General features: G+C 40.1%; 1 protein-coding gene across 2 annotated transcripts in view; it reads left to right on the top strand.

Annotated features, from left to right (window-relative positions):
• Window positions 1–209: 209 nt before the first annotated feature.
• The window catches only part of SPTLC1 (serine palmitoyltransferase long chain base subunit 1), a 73,361-nt gene continuing 51,478 nt past the window's right edge, over window positions 210–22,092 (top strand). For both annotated transcript variants that reach the window (XM_005887193.3, XM_070375239.1), the window contains exons 1-3: window positions 210–346; window positions 3,171–3,278; window positions 6,154–6,248. In XM_005887193.3, the coding sequence (XP_005887255.2) occupies window positions 290–346; window positions 3,171–3,278; window positions 6,154–6,248 (260 nt within the window). In that variant the 5' untranslated portion in view covers window positions 210–289. The remainder of the gene's footprint in view (window positions 347–3,170; window positions 3,279–6,153; window positions 6,249–22,092) is intronic.

Genomic DNA, 22,092 nt, shown 5'->3' with positions numbered 1-22,092 from the left:
ACGGGATCCAGCAGTTAATGGCCTGGCTGTGAACACATGCTGCGGGGACCAGCCTGCCGATTCTCACCATTCCCCACACCCCAGGGAGATCCTAAAGTCAATATTCACACACCATGCTAATTCTCCCTCAGATGACGCAGCTGCCAGCCATACAAAACGCAGGCGCGAGAAGGCGGTGCTCACTCCCGGCAGCCCCGCCTCCCGGGCTCCTAGACGTCATTGGGCAGCGCCGCTCAGTATCTGAAGGGCCTGCGATCTGCCTTCCGGAAGGGAATCCCGGCCGCTGACTATGGCGACCGTCGCGGAGCAGTGGGTCCTGGTGGAGATGGTCCAGGCGCTCTACGAGGTGAGCTTGGCGACTTCAGGGGCTTACGACCACACCCAGCCCTGGGGAAGTGGGACGTTTTGTCTGGATTTTTGTGCTGAGGGCCTAGGCGGGCCTGGCCTAGTCACGCCCGGACCCTCGGCGTCGCTCCCTGGAAGGGCTCAGAGGTACATATTTCCCAGCGGCGGAATGTAGGGAGGCGCGGGTGGGAGCTGAACTGGGGGGTCTCGATTTGCTCTCCAGCTAGTGGAGAGCCCTCTCCAGGTCCTGTCCGGATACAGGAGAGAGACTAGTCAAAAGCCAGAACTGTTAAAACGGGAGAGATGGAAGTAGAATGGAAAATCTCAGTCTGGAGAGGTCCTAGGGAAGACAGGTCCTTGGAACTGTGGAGCAGATAATAGGGGAAAAAATAATAAGTTGGAGTTTGTTTTTGTTGGGAGGTAGCCGAATGATTTGTTGGAAAGGAAGCCGAATGATTTAGGAATATGAAATAGTCATTCTTCCGCATACGTCCCATTTTCTGTCTTGCAGAGATACAACGACTTTAGTAGATCTTTGAAGAAAGATTAGTTAAGGGATGTTTTTTGAAAGGCCAGCCATTTCAGGTAGTAAGATAATATAAAATTTAAATGTCGTTCTTGTGTAAAACGTTCATTCGACATTTAGTGAGTTTCCCTGCACTGTACTGAGCTGTTCAGTGTCCACTAAACACATGTGGCTATTAAGCACTTGAAAAGTGGCGAGTACCGCTAAAGGAGTGAATTTTTCATTTACGTTAGATGGGTATTTAAGTAGTTTAATGGTGCTAGTGACTATAATATTGGGCAGCACAGATGTAAATGCGAGAAGCAGTGCAGTGTGCGAACAGGTAAAAGTCGCTGTGCTTATGAATCTCACATTCATGTAGAGTGAATCTCAGTTTCTTTCGATAATTTTCTTAAAACTTAATATTGCACTTACTGGCAGCGCTGATGATGAAAGATGCATCAGGACCCATCAGGACTTTTTGGAAAAAAACAACAACAACAACAACAACAGTTAAGAAAGAGAATATGGCTTAGGAGATGTCCAACCATAGGTTAATCATAGTGACTGTGAAAGTCACTCAGTCTTGTCCCACTCTTTGCAACTCCCTGGAGTTCTCCAGGCCAGAATACTGGAGTGTGTAGCCTTTCCCTTCTCCAGGGGATCTTCCCAACCCAGGGATCAAACCGAGGTCTCACGCATTGCGGGCAGAATCTTTACCTGCTGAGTCACAAGGGAAGCCCAAGAATACAGGAGTGGGTAGCCTATCCCTTCTCCAGCGGATCTTCCCCACCGAGAAATCCAGCTGGGGTCTCCTGCATTGCAGGCGGACTCTTTACCAACTGACCTATCAGTGACTAAGAAGAGCCAGTGAAATTTAAGATTTGTGTTTCAGAAATGAATGTAACTTCTACTGTATATTGTTGCTGCCTTTCTGAAGACTGCCTTCGATTGTGTAACTTCTCATGCCTTAGTCCTGACCATGAGTGAACCTTGAGAGGAGTCCTCCTGGATGTCTTTCCTAGGGAAGAAAAGAACCTGCATTTGTAATTTTTATTAATTCAGTAGACATTTCAGCTTTTCTTAGGATGATGTCTTTGTGGGGTGGAATGTTTAACTAGTGACTTGGATATTTGTTTGTCAGCTATAGTCCAATTATTGATAAAACCAAAAGGGTTTTTTTTAGTAGAGCCCTTATTCTTAAATGAATTATATTCAGGAGGGATCAGCAAATTTTAAAAATAATCTTACAGAGATTTCTGGTTTTGCTTCTAATTTCTGTGTACCTTGGATGTAGAATTTAAGGAGTCTTGTTGTGTACCTATACATAGATAACATGTATGGAGTTTTAAAGGTACCTGTGCAGTGATCTGGAAGTTTATGTATGCATTTGTCAGCAGTTTCCCTGTCACCACCTCAGAATTTTTTGAACTACTGTGACTCATCACTTTCTGTCTAATGCTTTACAGTAGTTTGTATTTACATTTCTAAATACCTCTTTTAAATGACTTTCCAATGACAACCTATTGGAATACAGCACTCCATAACTGACTGATGGTGGTTTAGTTGATATCTGGAATCTTCTACATGCACTTCGTGTGTTTAGTTGTATAAAACATAAAAGTCAGCTAGCTTGGCCTTTATCCTGGAAATGTACAGTTGAAAAGAAAACCTGACATGGATAATTTCATTAAGGTAACTTTTTGCCTGCTGACATGGAAAACACTACATACTTTTGGGAAATTATGGTAGAAAAGAGACATGCTGTTTCTTTAAGCATTAATAAAGTCTTTCTGCCATGTTCCAAGGAGAATTTAAAGAGGCTTATCAGGGATACGGAAAATGTAGTAAGATGTGCAAAATTCTTTGAAAATTGTGGAAACTGGTTTCCAAGTAATTCTCAGTTCATCCGTGATATGTGAAGGTGACAGAAGGCTTGTGATGCTGCAAAATGTTTGTTAGTTACAGTTGTTTCCTACCAGTAAAAATACAAATTACCTGAAGGATCTGATAGTTAATATTGTTTAATTATTGAAATTCTGTGTCAGATTTTATTTTAAAAATTAATTTTTATTCCTAAAGATGGTTTAAAGCTGCAGTTTTAGAGATTTTTCATGTTAGGAGACATGCCTTCTGTTAGAAATGGGAAATGGAATGAGCAGAAATAAAGTGAGCTTTGGAAGTAAATCTCCAGAAGTAATAAATAGGTTTTGTAAGGGTCATGGGTAGTAGTATATGCAGGTGCATTAAATTATATGTGCAGGTTTGGAAATATTTGTTTATTTCTTGTTTGTGTTTTACTTCTGTTTTTGACTCCTAGGCTCCTGCTTATCATCTTATTTTAGAAGGAATTTTAATACTCTGGATAATCAGACTTCTTTTCTCTAAAACTTACAAATTACAAGAACGATCTGATCTTACACTCAAGGTGAGAAGTTAAATTTCTATTTTATTATTTGGTGTATGATTATAGTTGTTGCTGCTGCTAAGTCACTTCAGTTGTGTCCGACTCTGTGTGACCCCATAGATGTCAGCCGACCAGGCTTTCCCGCCCCTGGGATTCTCCAGGCAAGAACACTGGAGTGGGTTGCCATTTCCTTCTCCAATGCATGAAAGTGAAAAGTGAAAGTGAAGTCACTCAGTCATGTCTGACTCTTAGCAACCCCATGGACTGCGGCCTACCAGGCTCCTCCATCCATGGGATTTTCCAGGCAAGAGTACTGGAGTGGGGTGCCGTTGCCTTCTCCAATTATAGTTGCTACATCTTTCAAAAGGACTTGTGGTGGCCCAACTATATATATATGTTAAAATGTTTCTGGAATGTAAGGAAAACGGGAATGAAATATCAGGGTAAACGAATTACAAGGAATCCAGGGATAAAGTAAGTGTCCAAAGGAGTACCATGTTACAGGCCTTTGTATTTTGCTAGAAGTAAACAGCAGTCTGGAAACGTACTAGATGCTGGAAGGGAGACTTGGGCTACTGCTGAATTGCCAGTGTCCACCTATAAGGTTTCATGAGTTGCTTGGGAAAAGCAGCACTGTTTCTGAAGTGTGAATGAACGTTTTCCCTGTGGTCTTCATAAAGGAGATTCAGAGTCGGAGAGAATCCTCTCCATCCCACCACTCTCCACCTTCACACCCCAAATCGAATTTTCATGTGTTCTGTATGGTAAAGAATCCAGCTCAAGCCCAAGTTCGGCAAACCTTAGGAAGAAGTGTCAAGAGGACTTTCAGTGCTGCCCTCTGGGGGCTGTTAGTATGGAGGACCAAGGGGTTTGTGGAATCCCCCACCTTCTCGTGTGGGTAGGAACACTGAGTAACTGTGCCCCAGGTATGAGAGGGGAAGAGCAGTTTTGACTGCAGCGTGGTTTCTGTGACTTTGATTGTTTCCCTGTCCAGCCTCTATAGCAATATGCCAGAATACTTAGAGACAAGTACAGTTAGAGGTGTTTTCCCACAAAAGTGCCTACAACTTCAGGAGTTCACAAGGCAGCGTTAAGTGTAGCACAAAGATGGACACTGCTCCTTTCTTTGCTTGCTGGAGCATTCACAGGAGAAGGTGCAAGTGGAATAGAATTACAGCAGTGTGGCAAGTGTTGCCTTGTTTTCACTGGCTGGCCCTTGCTATCTTGATCATTAATGTTTATCATGAGAGGGTCAGACAGTATCCCCTCTAGGGGATATGCAGCAAGTGACTCTTAGGGCAAATAAGTTTAGGAAACCTGAGTAAAGCAAACTAAAGAGGTGTCTTGTTGCATGATTTCTTATATAAAAGGTTTTTTTATACACCAGTGGCTATTTGAACCTCTGGAGAGATACCCTAAACTTGACCACGGATCCCCACCCCTGCCTTTTTTTATGGCACACTGATCCTTGTGGGATTAGTGTACCATAGAACACTCTTTTGATAGTATTACAGTAAGATTGAGTCCTCCAGCCCAGAAATCCTGTTTTCTTTTTTTCCCTTGGTATTTAGGAACTCCATGTGAATGATTACGTGGCCATGGAACAGATTTCTAGCCCAGCTGTTTAAGGGGTTGATCATTCCTAATATTCTTAATTTAAGTTTAAGCATATCAGTCCACACAAATGTGCATTTTGAAAGAATAATGCCTAAACATAATTTTAGGATAACCCTCTAAAATCAAAGCTTACCTAGAGCAAGATTCAGTAGTCACTGACATCTTACCCTAAAAGCTGTGGAAGGAAAAAAAACAACTGTGTGAGCGTTTCTAAAGCTTAACTTAATGGTAGCAAAGAAGAAATGCCCTTCTCAGTTTTGCAGATGTGCAGAGTCTCTTGAATACCAGGCAATCTTGAATTGATTCTGAAATCTGTCTCCATGGTAGCGAGTGGACTGTGTATATGTATCACACGTGCTCTAGGCTTGTTCAGGCTACTGTTCTTCCATGCAGTTGATTTATTCAGCTAAGCATTTTTGAGTTCCTGAGCCTTAAGTGAGTATGCTCCTGGCCATGCCCTAGAGTTGTCTATTAGGAGAAACATACACAGAAGCATTTAACAGGAGTGTGGAAATAGAAATATTAAGAGTGGGCTTATCTAAGGCTAGAATTCCTGTCTCTGTCATGTTCATCAGGTGTGCCTCATCTCATCGTATACATCCAGAGTACATTTTCAAAATTACACTGCCTTTTCTAGTTCAAGAAAGGATAGGAAACTCAAAATAGTCAAAATACCTGTAATGTAAGAAATAGCAGGTAAAAGGAATAAAGTGGCTTTCTGTGAGAAATTTCCAAACAACTAAATCCTATTATAATAATCATTATTACAGAGTCTTTTGGTATATTTCAGTTGCTTCTGAATCCTTGCCAGTGGCTTATAGAAACAGTGCTTTGTAGTCTAGTTGATCCCTTCCTATGACTATCATGCCTATAAGAACCTAAGGTGTGGCTGTCTGTAATATTTTGCAAGAGGCTGAGGTCACTTAACCTGCAGTCGTGCTTCTTGTCTTTGTGTTGTAGACTTTTTGTTTTATCATCAGTAGCATTTATACTTCCTGCAGTGAAAAATTCTGAACAAAAATAAAATGAAAAAAACTTTTCCATCACCCAGGAAGTTTCATGGGAAAAGAGCCTTTAGTCTGAGTTGAGGAAAGAGGTAAGGGGTTAAGTGCACAAAACTCAGTGGTGATTTAGTGTCATTTCCAGCCACAGCATCTGGACCTCTTTCTAGCAGCGTGTTCATTACGATGGCATCATTACAACAAACAGTTTAGATACTGCTAGAGTTGCTGTCCAGTAAGTAGCACTGCACTGTATTTTAACTGCTTTTCTCTTGTAGGAAAAGGAAGAATTGATTGAAGAGTGGCAACCAGAGCCTCTTGTTCCTCCTGTCTCAAAAGACCATCCTGCTCTCAACTACAACATTGTTTCAGGGTAAACTGGTTTTGTTAGTCAAGGGCTGATGTTTGGTTTCCTGAAAGTAAATTCAGCAAAGTATACGGTGGTTTATATAGTATTCCCTTTTTAGCTGAAATAAGACGTTCAGAAACTTCTGGAGATCGGACATGCTCTTTAATAGTCTCCAGCTTGGGTTTCAGAGTTTATCTCTTTAATACATATCTGTTTTTCAAAGTAATACAGACATATAGTATTTCAGATGGTGAGACAGTGAAATGAAAAACAGCATTCCTCCTTGTTGCCACCTGGTTTGTTTCTGATTTTAGATCTGTTGTAGATCTTTATAAGTAGATAGTAATGGTATGCTTACACCACTGTTTCTTGATTGATTAGTATAGACAGACAGTCCCTGTTGACTCTCACAGTATGAATTATGAAACTTCAACTCACACTAGTCCCTCCTGGCTTCCAGTGTTTTATCTGTTTATATTTTTAGTTCTTCTGTTTCAGTATAGAGAAAATATTAGACACATAGTATCCATCATCAAGAAGTAATAGGTATTAACATTTTGCTGTTTACTTCAAATCTGTTTTTTAAAAGAAATAGAGCATTAGAAATATAGTTGATCCTTGAACAGTATGGCAGGGGTGCTGACCCTCCATGAAGTCAAAAACGTACAACTAAATTACAGTCAGCCCTCCAGATACATGGTTTTAACACATCCCTCCAGATAGTGGTTTTACTACTATTTACAATCTCAAAGTTGGTGGATGTTCCTTTGCTTATATTTATGCTTTTACAACAATATGCCTGTTGCCATGAAAGTTTTCAGTATTTGTTTATAAAATACGATGCAGCATATTCTCTTGAGAGAGCTTCCCAGGTGGCTTAGTGGTAAAGAATCTGCCTGCCAGTGCAGCTGATGCAGGACATGTGGGTTCAGTCTCTGGGTCAGGAAGATCCCCTGGAGAAGGAAATGGCAACCTACTCCAGTATTCTTGCTTGGGAAATCCCATGGACAGAGGAGCCTGGAGGGCTGCAGTCCATTAGGTCGAAAAGAATCAGACACCACTGAGCAACATTCTCCTGAGACTGTCCTACTTCTGGTCTGACATGGGAGAGGCTTGTATTCTTCACTTAGGTGAATTTCTTTGGTCTTATGAAAGTTTTACTTGTTCTTAAATCAAACTTACCAATCATTAATGTTATGATCATAAAATCCTTTCTACCACAGGCGTCTAATTTGCCTGTTTTCTGTATGACAGTCACTTGTCCCAACGTAATTGGTTGAATAATCCATTTTTTACCTACTGATTGGAAATTTCCCTACTTTCATATGTCATGTTCATCACTCAGTCGTGTCGGACTCCTTTTTCATATCCTTCTCCAGGGGATCTTTCTGACCCAGGGATCGAACCTGGGTCTCCTGCATTGCAAGTAGATTTGTTACCATCTGAGCTACCAGGGAAGCCTTCTTATGTTTAGTTCCCTTATATAAGATCTATTTCTGGCTTTATTTCTGTTCTTTGGTATATTTGTTCTCCCTGTGCCAGAACCTCGTTTATGTTGTTCAGTCGCTAAGTCATATCCAACTCTTTGCAACCCCATAGACTACAGAACACCAGGTTTCCCTGTACTTCACTATCTCCCTAAGTTTGCTTAAATTCATGTCCATTGAGTCAATGATGCTGTCTAACCACCTCATCCTCTGCTGCCCCCTTCTCCTTTTACCTTCAGTCTCTCCCAGCATCAGGCTCTTTTCCAGTGAGTTGGCTTTTCGAATCAGGTGGCAAAGTATTGAAGCTTCAGCTTCAACATAAGTCCTTCCAATGAATATTCAGGGTTGATTTCCTTTAGGATTGACTGGTTTGATCTCCCTGCAGTCCAAGAGATTCTCAAGAGTCTTACCCAGCACCATAATTCAAAAGCGTCAATTCTGGGAAGCTCAGCTTTCTCTTATGGTCCAACTCCAGATCCATACACAACTGCTGGAAAAACCATAGCTTTGACTATACGGACCTTTGTTGGCAAAATGATGTCTCTGCTTTTTATATACCGTCTAAGTTTCTCATAGATTTTCTTTCAAGAAGCAACATCTTTTAACTTCATAGCTGCAGACACTGTCCACAGTGATTTTACAGCCCAGGAAAACAAAATTTGTCAGTGCTTCCACTTTTTACCCTTCTATTTGCCATGAAGTGATGGGACCAGATTCCATGATCTTAATTTTTGAATGTTGAGTTTCAAGCTGGCTTTTTCCTTCTCCTCTTTCACCCTCATCAAGAGGCTCTTTAGTTCCTCTTTACTTTCTGCCATTAGAGTGGTATCATCTGCATATTTGAAGTTGTTGGTATTTCTCCCAGCAATCCTGGTTTCTGCTTGTGGTTCAACGAGCCTGGCATTTTGCATAATGTATTCCACATATAAGTTAAATAGGCAGGCTGACAATACAGCCTTGTTGTATTCCTCTCCCAATTTTGAACCAATCCATTATTCCGTGTCTGGTTCTAATTGTTGCTTCTTGACCTGCATACAGGTTTCTCAGGAGACAGGTGTGGTGGTCTGGTCTGTTTAAGAATTTTCCACAGTTTGTTGTGATCTACACAGTCAAAGGCTTTAGCATAGTCAGTAAAGCAGAAGTAGATTTTTTTTTCTTAGAACTCTCTTGCTTTCTCTATGACCCAACAGATACTGGTAATGTGATCTCTGGTTCCTTTGCCTTTTCTAAATCCAGCTTATGTATCTAGATTCATGTACTGCTGAAGCCTACCTTGAAGGATTTTGAGCATAACCATGCTAGCACGTGAAATGAACTCAGTGTTAGGGTAGTTTGAACATTCTTTGGTATTGCCCTTTTTTGGGATTGGAATGAAAACAGACCTTTTCCCATCTTGTGACCACTGCTGAGTTTTCCAAATTTGCTGACATATGAGTGCAACACTTTAACAGCATGATCTTTTAGGATTTGAAATAGTTCAGCTGGAATTCCATCACTTCCACTAACTTTGTAGTAATGCTTGCAAAGGCCCTCTTGACTTTACACTCCAGGATGTCTAGTTCTAGGCCAGTGACCACACCATCGTGGTTATCCGGGTCAAGACCTTTTTGTGTAGTTCTTCCATACATTCTTGCTCAGTTTAGTTCAGTTCAGTCGCTCAGTCATTTCCGACTCTTTGCAACACCATGAATTGCAGCACGCCAGGCCTCCCTGTCTATCACCAACTCCCGGAGTTCACTCAAACTCACGTCCATAGAGTCTGTGATGCCATCCAGCCATCTCATCCTCTGTCGTCCCCTTCTCCTCCTGCCCCCAATCCCTCCCAGCATCAGAGTCTTTTCCAATGAGTCAACTCTTCACATGAGATGGCCAAAGTACTGGAGTTTCAGCTTTACCGTCGTTCCTTCCAAAGAACACCCAGGACTGATCTCCTTCAGAATGGACTGGTTGGATCTCCTTGCAGTCCAAGGGACTCTCAAGAGTCTTCTCCAACACCACAGTTCAAAAGCATCAATTCTTCGGCGCTCAGCCTTCTTCACAGTCCAACTCTCACATCCACACATGACCACAGGAAAAACCATAGCCTTGACTAGACGGACCTTTGTTGGCAAAGTAATGTCTCTGCTTTTGAATATGCTATCTAGGTTGGTCATAACTTTCCTTCCAAGGAGTAAGCGTCTTTTAATTTCATGGCTGCAGTCACCATCTGCAGTGATTTTGGAGCCTAAATAAATAAAGTCTGACACTGTTTGCACTGTTTCCCCATCTATTTCCCATGAAGCGATGGGACCAGATGCCATGATCTTAGTTTTCTGAATTTTGAGCTTTAAGCCAACTTTTTCACTCTCCTCTTTCACTTTCATCAAGAGGCTTTTGAGTTCCTCTTCACTTTCTGCCATAAGGGTGGTGTCATCTGCATATCTGAGGTTATTGATATTTCTCCCGGCAATCTTGATTCAGCTTGTGTTTCTTCCAGCCCAGCGTTTTTCATGATGTACTCTGCATAGAAATTAAATAAGCAGGGTGACAATATACCGCCTTGATGTACTCCTTTTCCTTTTTTTTTTTTTTCTTTATACAGGGTTATCGTTACCATCTTTCTAAATTCCATATATATGCGTTAGTATACTGTATTGGTGTTTGTCCTTCTGGCTTACTTCACTCTGTATAATAGGCTCCAGTTTCATCCACCTCATTAGAACTGATTCAAATGTATTCTTTTTAATGGCTGAGTTATACTCCATTGTGTATATGTACCACTGCTTTCTTATCCATTCACCTGCTGATGGACATCTAGATTGCTTCCATGTCCTGGCTATTATAAACAGTGCTGCGATGAACATTGGGGTACACGTGTCTCTTTTCCCTTCTGGTTTCCTCAGTGTGTATGCCCAGCAGTGGGATGGCTGGATCATAAGGCAGTTCTATTTCCAGTTTTTAAGGAATCTCCACACTGTTCTCCATAGTGGCTGTACTAGTTTGCATTCCCACCAACAGTGTAAGAGGGTTCCCTTTTCTCCACACCCTCTCCAGCATTTATTATTTGTAGACTTTTGGATCGCAGCCATTCTGACTGGTGTGAAATGGTATCTCATAGTGGTTTTGATTTGCATTTCTCTGATAATGAGTGATGTTGAGCATCTTTTCATGTGTTTGTTAGCCATCTGTATGTCTTCTTTGGAGAAATGTCTATTTAGATCTTTGGCCCATTTTTTGATTGGGTCATTTATTTTTCTGGAGTTGAGCTGTAGGAGTTGCTTGTATATTTTTGAGATTAGTTGTTTGTCGGTTGCTTCATTTGCTATTATTTTCTCCCATTCTGAAGGCTGTCTTTTCACCTTGCTAATAGTTTCCTTTGATGTACAGAAGCTTTTAAGTTTAATTAGGTCCCATTTGTTTATTTTTGCTTTTATTTCCAATATTCTGGGAGGTGGGTCATAGAGGATCCTGCTGTGATGTATGTCAGAGAGTGTTTTGCCTATGTTCTCCTCTAGGAGTTTTATAGTTTCTGGTCTTACATTGAGATCTTTAATCCATTTTGAGTTTATTTTTGTGTATGGTGTTAGAAAGTGTTCTAGTTTCATTCTTTTTTACAAGTGGTTGACCAGATTTCCCAGCACCACTTGTTAAAGAGATTGTCTTTAATCCATTGTATATTCTTGCCTCCTTTGTCAAAGATAAGGTGTCCATATGTGCGTGGATTTATCTCTGGGCTTTCTATTTTGTTCCATTGATCTATATTTCTGTCTTTGTGCCAGTACCATACTGTCTTGATAACTGTGGCTTTGTAGTAGAGCCTGAAGTCAGGTAGGTTGATTCCTCCAGTTCCATTTTTTCCTTCTCAAGATCGCTTTGGCTATTCGAGGTTTTTTGTATTTCCATACAAATTGTGAAATTATTTGTTCTAGCTCTGTGAAGAATACTGTTGGTAGCTTGATAGGGATTGCATTGAATCTATAAATTGCTTTGGGTAGTATACTCATTTTCACTATATTGATTCTTCCAATCCATGAACATGGTATATTTCTCCATCTATTAGTGTCCTCTTTGATTTCTTTCACCAGTGTTTTATAGTTTTCTATATATAGGTCTTTAGTGTCTTTAGGTAGATATATTCCTAAGTATTTTATTCTTTCCGTTGCAATGGTGAATGGAATTGTTTCCTTAATTTCTCTTTCTGTTTTCTCATTATTAGTGTATAGGAATGCAAGGGATTTCTGTGTGTTGATTTTATATCCTGCAACTTTACTATAATCATTGATTAGCTCTAGTAATTTTCTGGTGGAGTCTTTAGGGTTTTCTATGTAGAGGATCATGTCATCTGCAAATAGTGAGAGTTTTACTTCTTCTTTTCCAATTTGGATTCCTTTTATTTCTTTTTCTGCTCTGATTGCTGTGGCCAAAACTTCCAAAACTGTTGAATAGTAATGGTGAAAGTGGGCACCCTTGTCTTGTTCCTGACTTTAGAGGAAATGCTTTCAATTTTTCACCATTGAGGATAATGTTTGCTGTGGGTTTGTCATATATAGCTTTTATTATGTTGAGGTATGTTCCTTCTATTCCTGCTTTCTGGAGAGTTTGTATCATAAATGGGTGTTGAATTTTGTCAAAGGCTTTCTCTGCATCTATTGAGATAATCATATGGTTTTTGTTTTTCAATTTGTTAATGTGGTGTATTACATTGATTGATTTTATGGATATTGAAGAATCCTTGCATCCCTGGGATAAAGCCCACTTGGTCATGATGTATGATCTTTTAATGTGTTGTTGGATTCTGATTGCTAGAATTTTGTTTAGCATTTTTGCATCTATGTTCATCAGTGATATTGGCCTGTAGTTTTCTTTTTTGTGGGATCTTTGTCAGGTTTTGGTATTAGGGTGATGGTGGCCTCATAGAATGAGTTTGGAAGTTTACCTTCCTCTGCAATTTTCTGGAAGAGTTTGAGCAGGATAGGTGTTAGCTCTTCTCTAAATTTTTGGTAGAATTCAGCTGTGAAGCCATCTGGACCTGGGCTTTTGTTTGCTGGAAGATTTTTGATTACAGTTTCAATTTCCGTGCTTGTGATGGGTCTGTTAAGGTTTTCTATTTCTTCCTGGTCGAGTTTTGGAAAGTTGTACTTTTCTAAGAATTTGTCCATTTCTTCCTCGTTGTCCATTTTATTGGCATATAATTGTTGATAATAGTCTCTTATGATCCTTTGTATTTCTGTGTTGTCTGTTGTGATCTCTCCATTTTCGTTTCTAATTTTATTGATTTGATTTTTCTCCCTTTGTTTCTTGATGAGTCTGGCTAATGGTTTATCAATTTTATTTATCCTTTCAAAGAACCAGCTTTTGGTTTTGTTGATTTTTGCTATGGTCTCTTTTGTTTCTTTTGCATTTATTTCTGCTCTAATTTTTAAGATTTCTTTCCTTCTACTAACCCTGGGGTTCTTCATTTCTTCCTTTTCTAGTTGCTTTAGGTGTAGAGTTAGGTTATTTATTTGACTTTTTTCTTGTTTCCTGAGGTGTGCCTGTATTGCTATGAACTTTCCCCTTAGGACTGCTTTTACTGTGTCCCACAGGTTTTGGGTTGTTGTGTTTTCATTTTCATTCGTTTCTATGCAAATTTTGATTTCTTTTTTGATTTCTTCTGTGATTTGTTGGTTATTCAGCAGGGTGTTGTTCATCCTCCATATGTTGGAATTTTTAATAGTTTTTCTCCTGTAATTGAGATCTAATCTTACTGCATTGTGGTCAGAAAAGATGCTTGGAATGATTTCTATTTTTTTGAATTTACCAAGGCTAGCTTTATGGCCCAGGATGTGATCTATCCTGGAGAAGGTTCCATGTGCGCTTGAGAAAAAGGTGAAGTTCATTGTTTTGGGATGAAATGTCCTATAGATATCAATTAGGTCTAACTGGTCTATTGTATTGTTTAAAGTTTGTGTTTCCTTGTTAATTTTCTGTTTAGTTGATCTATCCATAGGTGTGAGTGGGGTATTAAAGTCTCCCACTATTATTGTGTTATTGTTAATTTCTCCTTTCATACTTGTTAGCATTTGTCTTACATACTGCGGTGCTCCGTGTTGGGTGCATATATATTTATAACTGTTATATCTTCTTCTTGGATTGATCCTTTGATCATTATATAGTGACCTTCTTTGTCTCTTTTTCACAGCCTTTGTTTTAAAGTCTATTTTATCTGATATGAGTATTGCTACTCCTGCTTTCTTTTGGTCCCTATTTGCATGGAAAATCTTTTTCCAGCCCTTCACTTTCAGTCTGTATGTGTCCCCTGTTTTGAGGTGGGTCTCCTGTAGACAACATATGTAGGGGTCTTGTTTTTGTATCCATTCAGCCAGTCTTTGTCTTTTGGTTGGGGCATTCAACCCATTTACGTTTAAGGTAATTACTGATAAGTATGATCCCGTTGCCATTTACTTTATTGTTTGGGGTTCAATTTATACACCATTTTTGTGTTTCCTGTCTAGAGAATATCCTTTAGTATTTGTTGGAGAGCTGGTTTGGTGGTGCAGAATTCTCTCAGCTTTTGCTTGTCTGAGAAGCTTTTGATTTCTCCTTCATACTTGAATGAAATCCTTGCTGGGTACAATAATCTGGGCTGTAGGTTATTTTCTTTCATCATTTTAAGTATGTCTTGCCATTCCCTCCTGGCTTGAAGAGTTTCTATTGAAAGATCAGCTGTTATCCTTATGGGAATTCCCTTGTGTGTTATTTGTTGTTTTTCCCTTGCTGCTTTTAATATTTGTTCTTGTGTTTGATCTTTGTTAATTTGATTAATATGTGTCTTGGGGTGTTTCGCTTGGGGTTTATCCTGTTTGGGATTCTCTGGGTTTCTTGGACTTGGGTGATTATTTCCTTCCCCAGTTTAGGGAAGTTTTCAACTATTATCTCCTCAAGTATTTTCTTCTCATGGTCTTTCTTTTTGTCTTCTTCTTCTGGAACCCCTATGATTCAAATGTTGTAGCGTTTAATATTGTCCTGGAGGTCTCTGAGATTGTCCTCATTTCTTTTAATTCGTTTTTCTTTTATTCTCTCTGATTCATTTATTTCTACCATTCTATCTTCTAATTCACTAATCCTATCTTCTGCCTCTGTTATTCTACTATTTGTTGCCTCCAGAGTGTTTTTAATTTCATTTATTGCATTATTCATTATATATTGACTCTTTTTATTTCTTCTAGGTCCTTGTTAAACCTTTCTTGCATCTTCTCAATCCTTGTCTCCAAGCTATTTATCTGTGATTCCATTTTAGTTTCAAAATTTTGGATCAATTTCACTATCATTATTCGAATTCTTTATCAGGTAGATTCCCTATCTCTTCCTCTTTTGTTTGGTTTCGTAGGGCATTTATCCTGTTCCTTTATCTGCTGGGTATTCCTCTGTCTCTTCATCTTGTTTAAATTGCTGAGTTTGATGTGTCCTTTCTGTATTCTGGCAGTTTGTGGAGTTCTCTTTATTGTGGCTTTTCCTCGCTGTGTGTGGGTTTGTACAGGTGGCTTGTCAAGGTTTCCTGGTTAGGGAAGCTTGTGTCAGTGTTCTGATGGGTGGAGCTGTATTTCTTCTCTTTGTTCAGTCGCGCTGTGGGGAGGGAGGGAGGGATGCTGCAAACAAATAACACTGGCGTGCGCTCGCAGTGCCTCAGCCACACTGGGTCTGCCCCCGCTCACGGCGCGTGTAGCCTCCCTGCCCACACTGCTCGGGCTCTAGGTTGTTCCGCCGGGAACAATCCGAGGCTGGCCCTGGGTTGCATGCATGTACCTCCCGGTCCAAGCCGCTCAGGTTCAGGCACTCGGGTAGTCCTCAGAGGCGCAGACTCAGTTGGGCCTGAGTTTTGTGCTCTTCCCAGGTCCGAGCAGCTCAAGTGATGAGGTGTTTGGCGAGCGCCAATGCTGCGACTTATCGCCTCCCCGCCACTCGGTTATCTGGGTGTAAAACCGGCGCACCTTCTCAGGCAGATGTTAACTGTCCAGACCCCAAAAAGTTTTAGTTAGCAAAGAAGCCTGCTTACAGTTTTATAGATAATGTCTCTCTGGGACTGCAATTGCCCCCTTCCGGCTCTGGCTGCCTGTCACCGGAGGGGGAAGGTCTGCAGCCGGCTATCTCTGTTCAATTCTTTTTGTTCCGTCGCGCTGGCCTGGCGGTGTCTTAGGTTGGGGCTGGCTTTTCGCGTGGTAGATATCCCACAGTCTGGTTTGCTAGCCCAAATTATTTCGCTCAGATAGTGCTCAGGGTATTCAAGCCAGATTCTTACTCTAGCGATGCAGCCCTCGCTGCGCCTCCCTGCCCAGCCCCCGCTTGCTAATGGCACATGCAGGCATCTGCGCTGCTTCTCCGCTGGGGAGTTACCGTAGGGACTCGCAATCTTCGAGTTTTTATTGTTTATTTATTTTTTTTCTTCCTGTTATGTTGCCCTCTGTGCTTCCAAAGCTGGGCACAGATTCGCAGTGAGAAGGTTTCCTGGTGTTTGGAAACTTCTCTCTTTTTAAGACTCCTTCCCGGACGGAACTCCGTCCCTCCCTCTTTGTTGTCTTTTTTTTGTCTTTTATATTTTTTCCTACCTCCTTTCAAGAGTTGGATTGCTTTTCTGGGTGCCTGATGTCCTCTGCCGGCATTCAGAAGTTGTTTTGTGGAATTTACTCGACATTTAAATGCTCTTTTGATGAATTTGTGGGGAGAAAGTGTTCTCCCCGTCCTACTCCTCCACCATCTTGGCTCCTCCCGATAGAAACATTTCTAAGTACTCACTAGTCCTCCTAATGAAGCACCAGTTCATTCTGTAGGTGAAGAGTCCGGGTCAGCTTGAGTGGTCTGTGCTGCAGGTTTTAAGCCAGATCCAAGGCGTCAGCCAGCCTGGGTTCTAGTCAGAAGGCCCTGGAAGAATCTGTTCGCAAGTTCCCTCGAGCTGTTGGCTGAATAAAGTTTCCTGGAGTGGAAGGCCTGAAGTCAGGTTTCCTGCTGGCTGGCAGTTGAGTATCACCCTGGGCTCCTGGAGGCCTTACTCAGGCCCCCTTGTCTCCCGCCAGCCATAGCTCAGCACACTTTAGTCAAGCTCACAGCTCTCTGACTCGCTCCTACCGCCCTTCTCCTCAGCTTCTTCCTCCTTTTCCTATTTGGAACTAGTCTGTTGTTCCATGTCCAGTTCTAACTGTTGCTTCCTGACCTGCCTACAGGTTTCTCAAGAGGCAGGTCAGGTTGTCTGGTATTGCCATCTCTCAGAATTTTCCACAGTTTATTGTGATCCACACAGTCAAAGGCTTTGGCATAGTCAATAAAGCAGAAATAGATGTTTTTCTGGAACTCTCTTGCTTTTTCCATGATCCAGTGGATGTTGGCAATTTGATCTCTGGTTCCTCTGCCTTTTCTAAAACCAGCTTGAACATTTGGAAGTTCACGGTTCACATATACCTGAAGCGTGGCTTGGAGAATTTGATCATTACTTTACTAGTGTGTGAGATGAGTGCAATTGTGCAGTAGTTTGATCATTCTTTGGCATTGCCTTTCTTTGGGATTGGAATGAAAACTGACCTTTTCCAGTCCTGTGGCCACTGCTGAGTTTTCCAAATTTGCTGGCATATTGAGTGCAGCACTTTCACAGCATCATCTTTTAGGATTTGAAATAGCTCAACTGGAATTCTATCACCTCCACTAGCTTTGTTCATAGTGATGCTTCCAGAGGCCCACTTGACTTCACATTCTAGGATGTCTGGCTCTAGGTGAGTGATCACACCATTGTGATTATCTTGGTCGTGAAGATCTTTTTTGTACAGTTCTTCTGTGTATTCTTGCCATCTCTTCTTAATATCTTCTGCTTCTGTTAGGTCCATGCCATTTCTGTCCTTTATCGAGCCCATCTTTGCATGAAATGTTCCCTTGGTATCTCTAATTTTCTTGAAGAGATCTCTAGTCTTTCCTATTTTGTTGTTTTCCTCTATTTCTTTGCATTGATCGCTGAGGAAGGCTTTTTTATCTCTCCTTGCTATTCTTTGGAACTCTGCATTCAGATGTTTGTATCTTTCCTTTTCTCCTTTGCTTTTCACTTCTCTTCTTTTCACAGCTATTTGTAAGGCCTCCTCAGACAGCCATTTTGCTTTTTTGAATTTCTTTTCCATGGGGATGGTCTTGATCCTTGTCTCCTGTACAATGTCACAAACCTCAGTCCATAGTTCATCAGGCACTCTATCTATCAGATCTGTTTCTCACTTCCACTGTATAATCATAAGGGATTTGATTTAGGTCATACCTGAATGGTCTAGTGTTTTTCCCCACTTTCTTCAATTTAAGTCTGAATTTGGCAATAAGGAGTTCATGATCTGAGCCACAGTCAGCTCCCAGTCTTGTTTTTGCTGACTGTATAGAGCTTCTCCATCTTTGGCTGCAAAGAATATAATCAGTCTGATTTCGGTGTTGACCATCTGGTGAAGTCCACGTGTAGAGTCTTCTCTTGTGTTGTTGGAGGGGGGTGTTTGGTATGACGAGTGCATTCTCTTTACAAAACTCTATTAGCCTTTTCCCTGTTTCATTCCGTATTCCAAGGCCAAATTTGCCTGTTACTCCAGGTGTTTCTTGACTTTCTACATTTGCATTCCAGTCCCCTATAATGAAAAGAACATCATTTTTGGGTGTTAGTTCTAAAAGGTCTTATGGATCTTCATAGAACCGTTCAACTTCAGCTTCTTCAGCATTACTGGTTGGGGCATAGACTTGGATTACTGTGGTATTGAATGGTTTGCCTTGGAAACGAACAGAGATCATTCTTTCGTTTTTGAGATTGCATCCAAGTACTGCACTTTGGACTCTTGTTGACCATGATGGCTACTCCATTCCTTCTAAAGGATTCCTGCCTGCAGTAGTAGATATAATGGTCATCTGAGTTAAATTCACCCATTCCAGTCCATTTTAGTTCACTGATTCCTAGAATGTCGACATTCACTCTTGCCATCTCCTTGCTACCTCTTCTTAGTCTCTTCTGCTAATGTTAGGTCCTTATTGTTTCTCTGCTTTATCCTGCCCATCTTTTCATGAAATGTTTCCTTGATATCTTCTGTTTTCTTGAGATCTCTAGTCTTTCCCATTGTACTGTTTTCCTCTGTTGCTTTGCGTTCATTTTAGAAGCCCTTATCTCTTCATGTTGTTTTCTGGAACTCTGCATTCAGTTGGGCATATCTTTTCCTTTCTCCCTTGCCTTTTGCTAATCTTTCATTAGCTATTTGTGAAGCCACCTCAGACAACCACTTTGCCTTCTTACATTTCTTTTTCTTTTGGATAGTTTTTGACACCGCCTCCTGTACAGTGTTACAAACCTCCGTCCACAGTGTTATATGTTTTTCTTATGCCAGAACTTCATTTATACCACTAGGTTAATAATAGGTCTTGGCTAGCATGGATCCTTAACCTTCTTATTCTTCAGAATTGTCTAGGCTGTTTTTTGACTCTTCACTAATAGTTTAGGTTTAGCTGATCAGATTTCACCAGAAAATGAATTTGAACTTTCGACTAGTAATGCATTGAATTTGTGGATTAATTTGGAAAGAATTGGCATATTGCTAATACTGAATCTCATCACCATGTATCTTGTGTATAACTTGTATATTTAGGTCTTTCATGTTTCTGAGAAAAGTTGGATAATGTTTTTCATAAAGATTTTGCTTAACTTTTCGTACTTTTTGTTTTGAAACATGATAGATTCACATGAAGTCATAAGAAATAATACAGATAGATTCCATATACCCTTCATTATGTCCCCCAGTGGTAACATCTTGCTTAACTGTAGTACAGTATCACAGCCAGGAAATTGATGTTGCATATCTTTTAATAGCTTTATCTCTAGATACCAGAGAGTTTTCATTTCTGTCATGAAGAGCATCATTTTCTTCTTGTTTCTGTGTTATTACACTGGCTGGGATACTTTGTATGCAGTGTTGAATAGGAGTGGTAACAAAGACTTCTGTGTCCTGTTCCTGATAGCTTTTAAGGGATAACCTGTATGGTGTTACAGGCCTTCCTTTCTCATCCTAATTTGCTAAGGGAACTTTTTGTTAGTTTTAAAATCAGAGTATTAAATTTTATTAAATCTGTTGAGATGATTGTGACTCTTCTCCTCTAATCCATTACTGTTTTAAATTGTACTGGTTGATTTTTTTTACAGTAATTAAGCATATACATAAAATTTCTCGAGGAAATTGCAAGCAGCCACACCACTCATCGTCACTCAGATTCTAGCTTGGTAGACTTGCAGAAAGATGGAGATTTACCCTCTGGAAAGGCTAAATATAAATGAAAAGTCCGAAGGATGTGTTAGGGAACGGGTGCCCTTCTGAAAACAGAATGTAAGTAAAATGTTTATAATGAGTAGTAGGATGCTGATCCCATTTCCTCCATCTCAGCTCTTAGAGAAAGTTGGAAACCAGATTTATACCTCATATATACCAAAGGAGTTCTCTTTGGTGAAACTCGAAGTCAAGAGAATAAAAACAGAAAATTTTGAGCTTAGGGTTTCCACAGATGAACTCGTGTCTGATTATTATAGAGTGAAGCCCACTGTGAGTCAAGAAGCCAGGCCTATTTACACAGTGCTTCAATTAGCTTCCCTGTGGCTCATATGGTAAAGAATCTGCCTGTAATAAGAGAGACTTGGGTTCAATCCCTCGGTCAGGAAGAACCCTTGGAGAATGGCTACCCACTCCAGTATTGCCTGGAGAATTCCATGGACAGAGGTGCCTGGCAGTCTACAGTCCATGGGATTGCAAAGAATCGTTCATGACTGAGCAACTAACACTTTCACTTTTTTTGTTTCTGGTTAGCATTTCAGTGTCTTATTCTTAAAAATGGGTGGACAACCTTAAATTATGGTCCATTGATTTTCAACAAAGTGCCAAGACAATTCAGTAGGGAAAGAATAGTCTTTTTTAGCAAATGGTGATGGCACAACTGGATAGACATGTGTAAAAGAATGATGACAGACCTCAGACTCACAACATGTGTGAAAATTAGCTCAGAATTAATCACAGGCCCAAATTTAAGGGCAAAAATTATAAATTCTTAGTAGAAGAAAGAAAACAAAAGAGTAATTCTTTGTAATCTTGGGTTGGGCAAAGATTTTTAGATATGACACAAAAAGCACAAGCAGCCAAAGGAAAAATAAACTGCAATTCATTAAAATTAAAAACACTTGTGTTTCAAAGTCCACTATCAGAGAAATAATACAAAACCCTGCAAAATGGGAGAAAATATTTTCAAGTCATTTATTTGTTAAGGGGCTAGTATCCAAAATATATATTAGAAAACTCTTACAACTTAGTGATAGATAAACCCTATTTAAGCATGACTATTTGGTTAATTTTTATTAATTGTTGGGGTTTTTTTTTTGTTTGTTTGTTTTTTTTGCTAATATTTGGTACTTTTAGTATCAGTATTAGAAAACGAGTTTAGTCTTTTCTTTTCCCTTACTATGCTGGTCCAGGTTTGGTATCAGAAATTTAGTAGTCTTGTAATTTTCTTGGCAATAATATGTATTTGTTGTTTGTTCTGTTGAGCATAGATTTTTAATCATGAATTTAATGTCTTCAGTGAGTTTGTAAAACCGTTTCTATTTCCTTTATGAGTAAGTTTTGGTTATTGTTATTTAGTAATTGTTCATTTCTTGTGTTTTCAAATGCTTTTGCATGAAGTAGTTCATAGAATTTTCTCAAACAGTTATATGTAAAAAAAATATATATATATATATATGTGTGTGTGTGTGTTAGTCACTTAGTCGTGTCCAACTCTTTGTTATCCCATGGACTAAAAAAATATATATATATATATGAATATATATATGTGTGTGTTAGTCACTTAGTCGTGTCCAACTCTTTGTTATCCCATGGACTATAGCTCGCCAGACTCCTCTGTCCATGGGATTCTCCAGGCAAGAATGCTGGAGTGGATTGCCATTTCCTTCTCCAGGGCATCTTCCTGACTCAGGGATCAAATCCAGGTCTCCTGCATTGCAGGCAGATTCTTTATCATCTAAGCTATAGGAAGTCCTCCTCATATGTAAAATAATATATATGCTATATATATATATATATATATATATGTACACACACAGCTTTATATACAGATGTGTAGAACAACACATATGTGGGGTTTGTGTCTGCGTTACAGTCATCTGTGTCTCCTTTCTCACTCAGATTTGCTAAAGGTTTGTCCTCTGGTTTAGTTCAGCCTCTGTTTTATTTTCTTCATTTTGGGCCTTTCTTGCAGGCACAGGTATTGACCTCCTCTTCAGCACTGCTCTCATCAGCACTCACGTAAGACAGCATTCTCATTTGCTTTTTTCTTGGTTTCCTTTATCCCCAGCACCTGCATCTGTTCTCCACCAGTAATGGATCTCACTG

Source organism: Bos mutus, chromosome 8 (assembly GCF_027580195.1).
Source record: "Bos mutus isolate GX-2022 chromosome 8, NWIPB_WYAK_1.1, whole genome shotgun sequence".
Taxonomy (NCBI): domain Eukaryota; kingdom Metazoa; phylum Chordata; class Mammalia; order Artiodactyla; family Bovidae; genus Bos; species Bos mutus.
The sequence above is the reverse complement of the archived record's forward strand: the minus strand, read 5'-3'. Positions and strand labels throughout refer to the sequence as shown.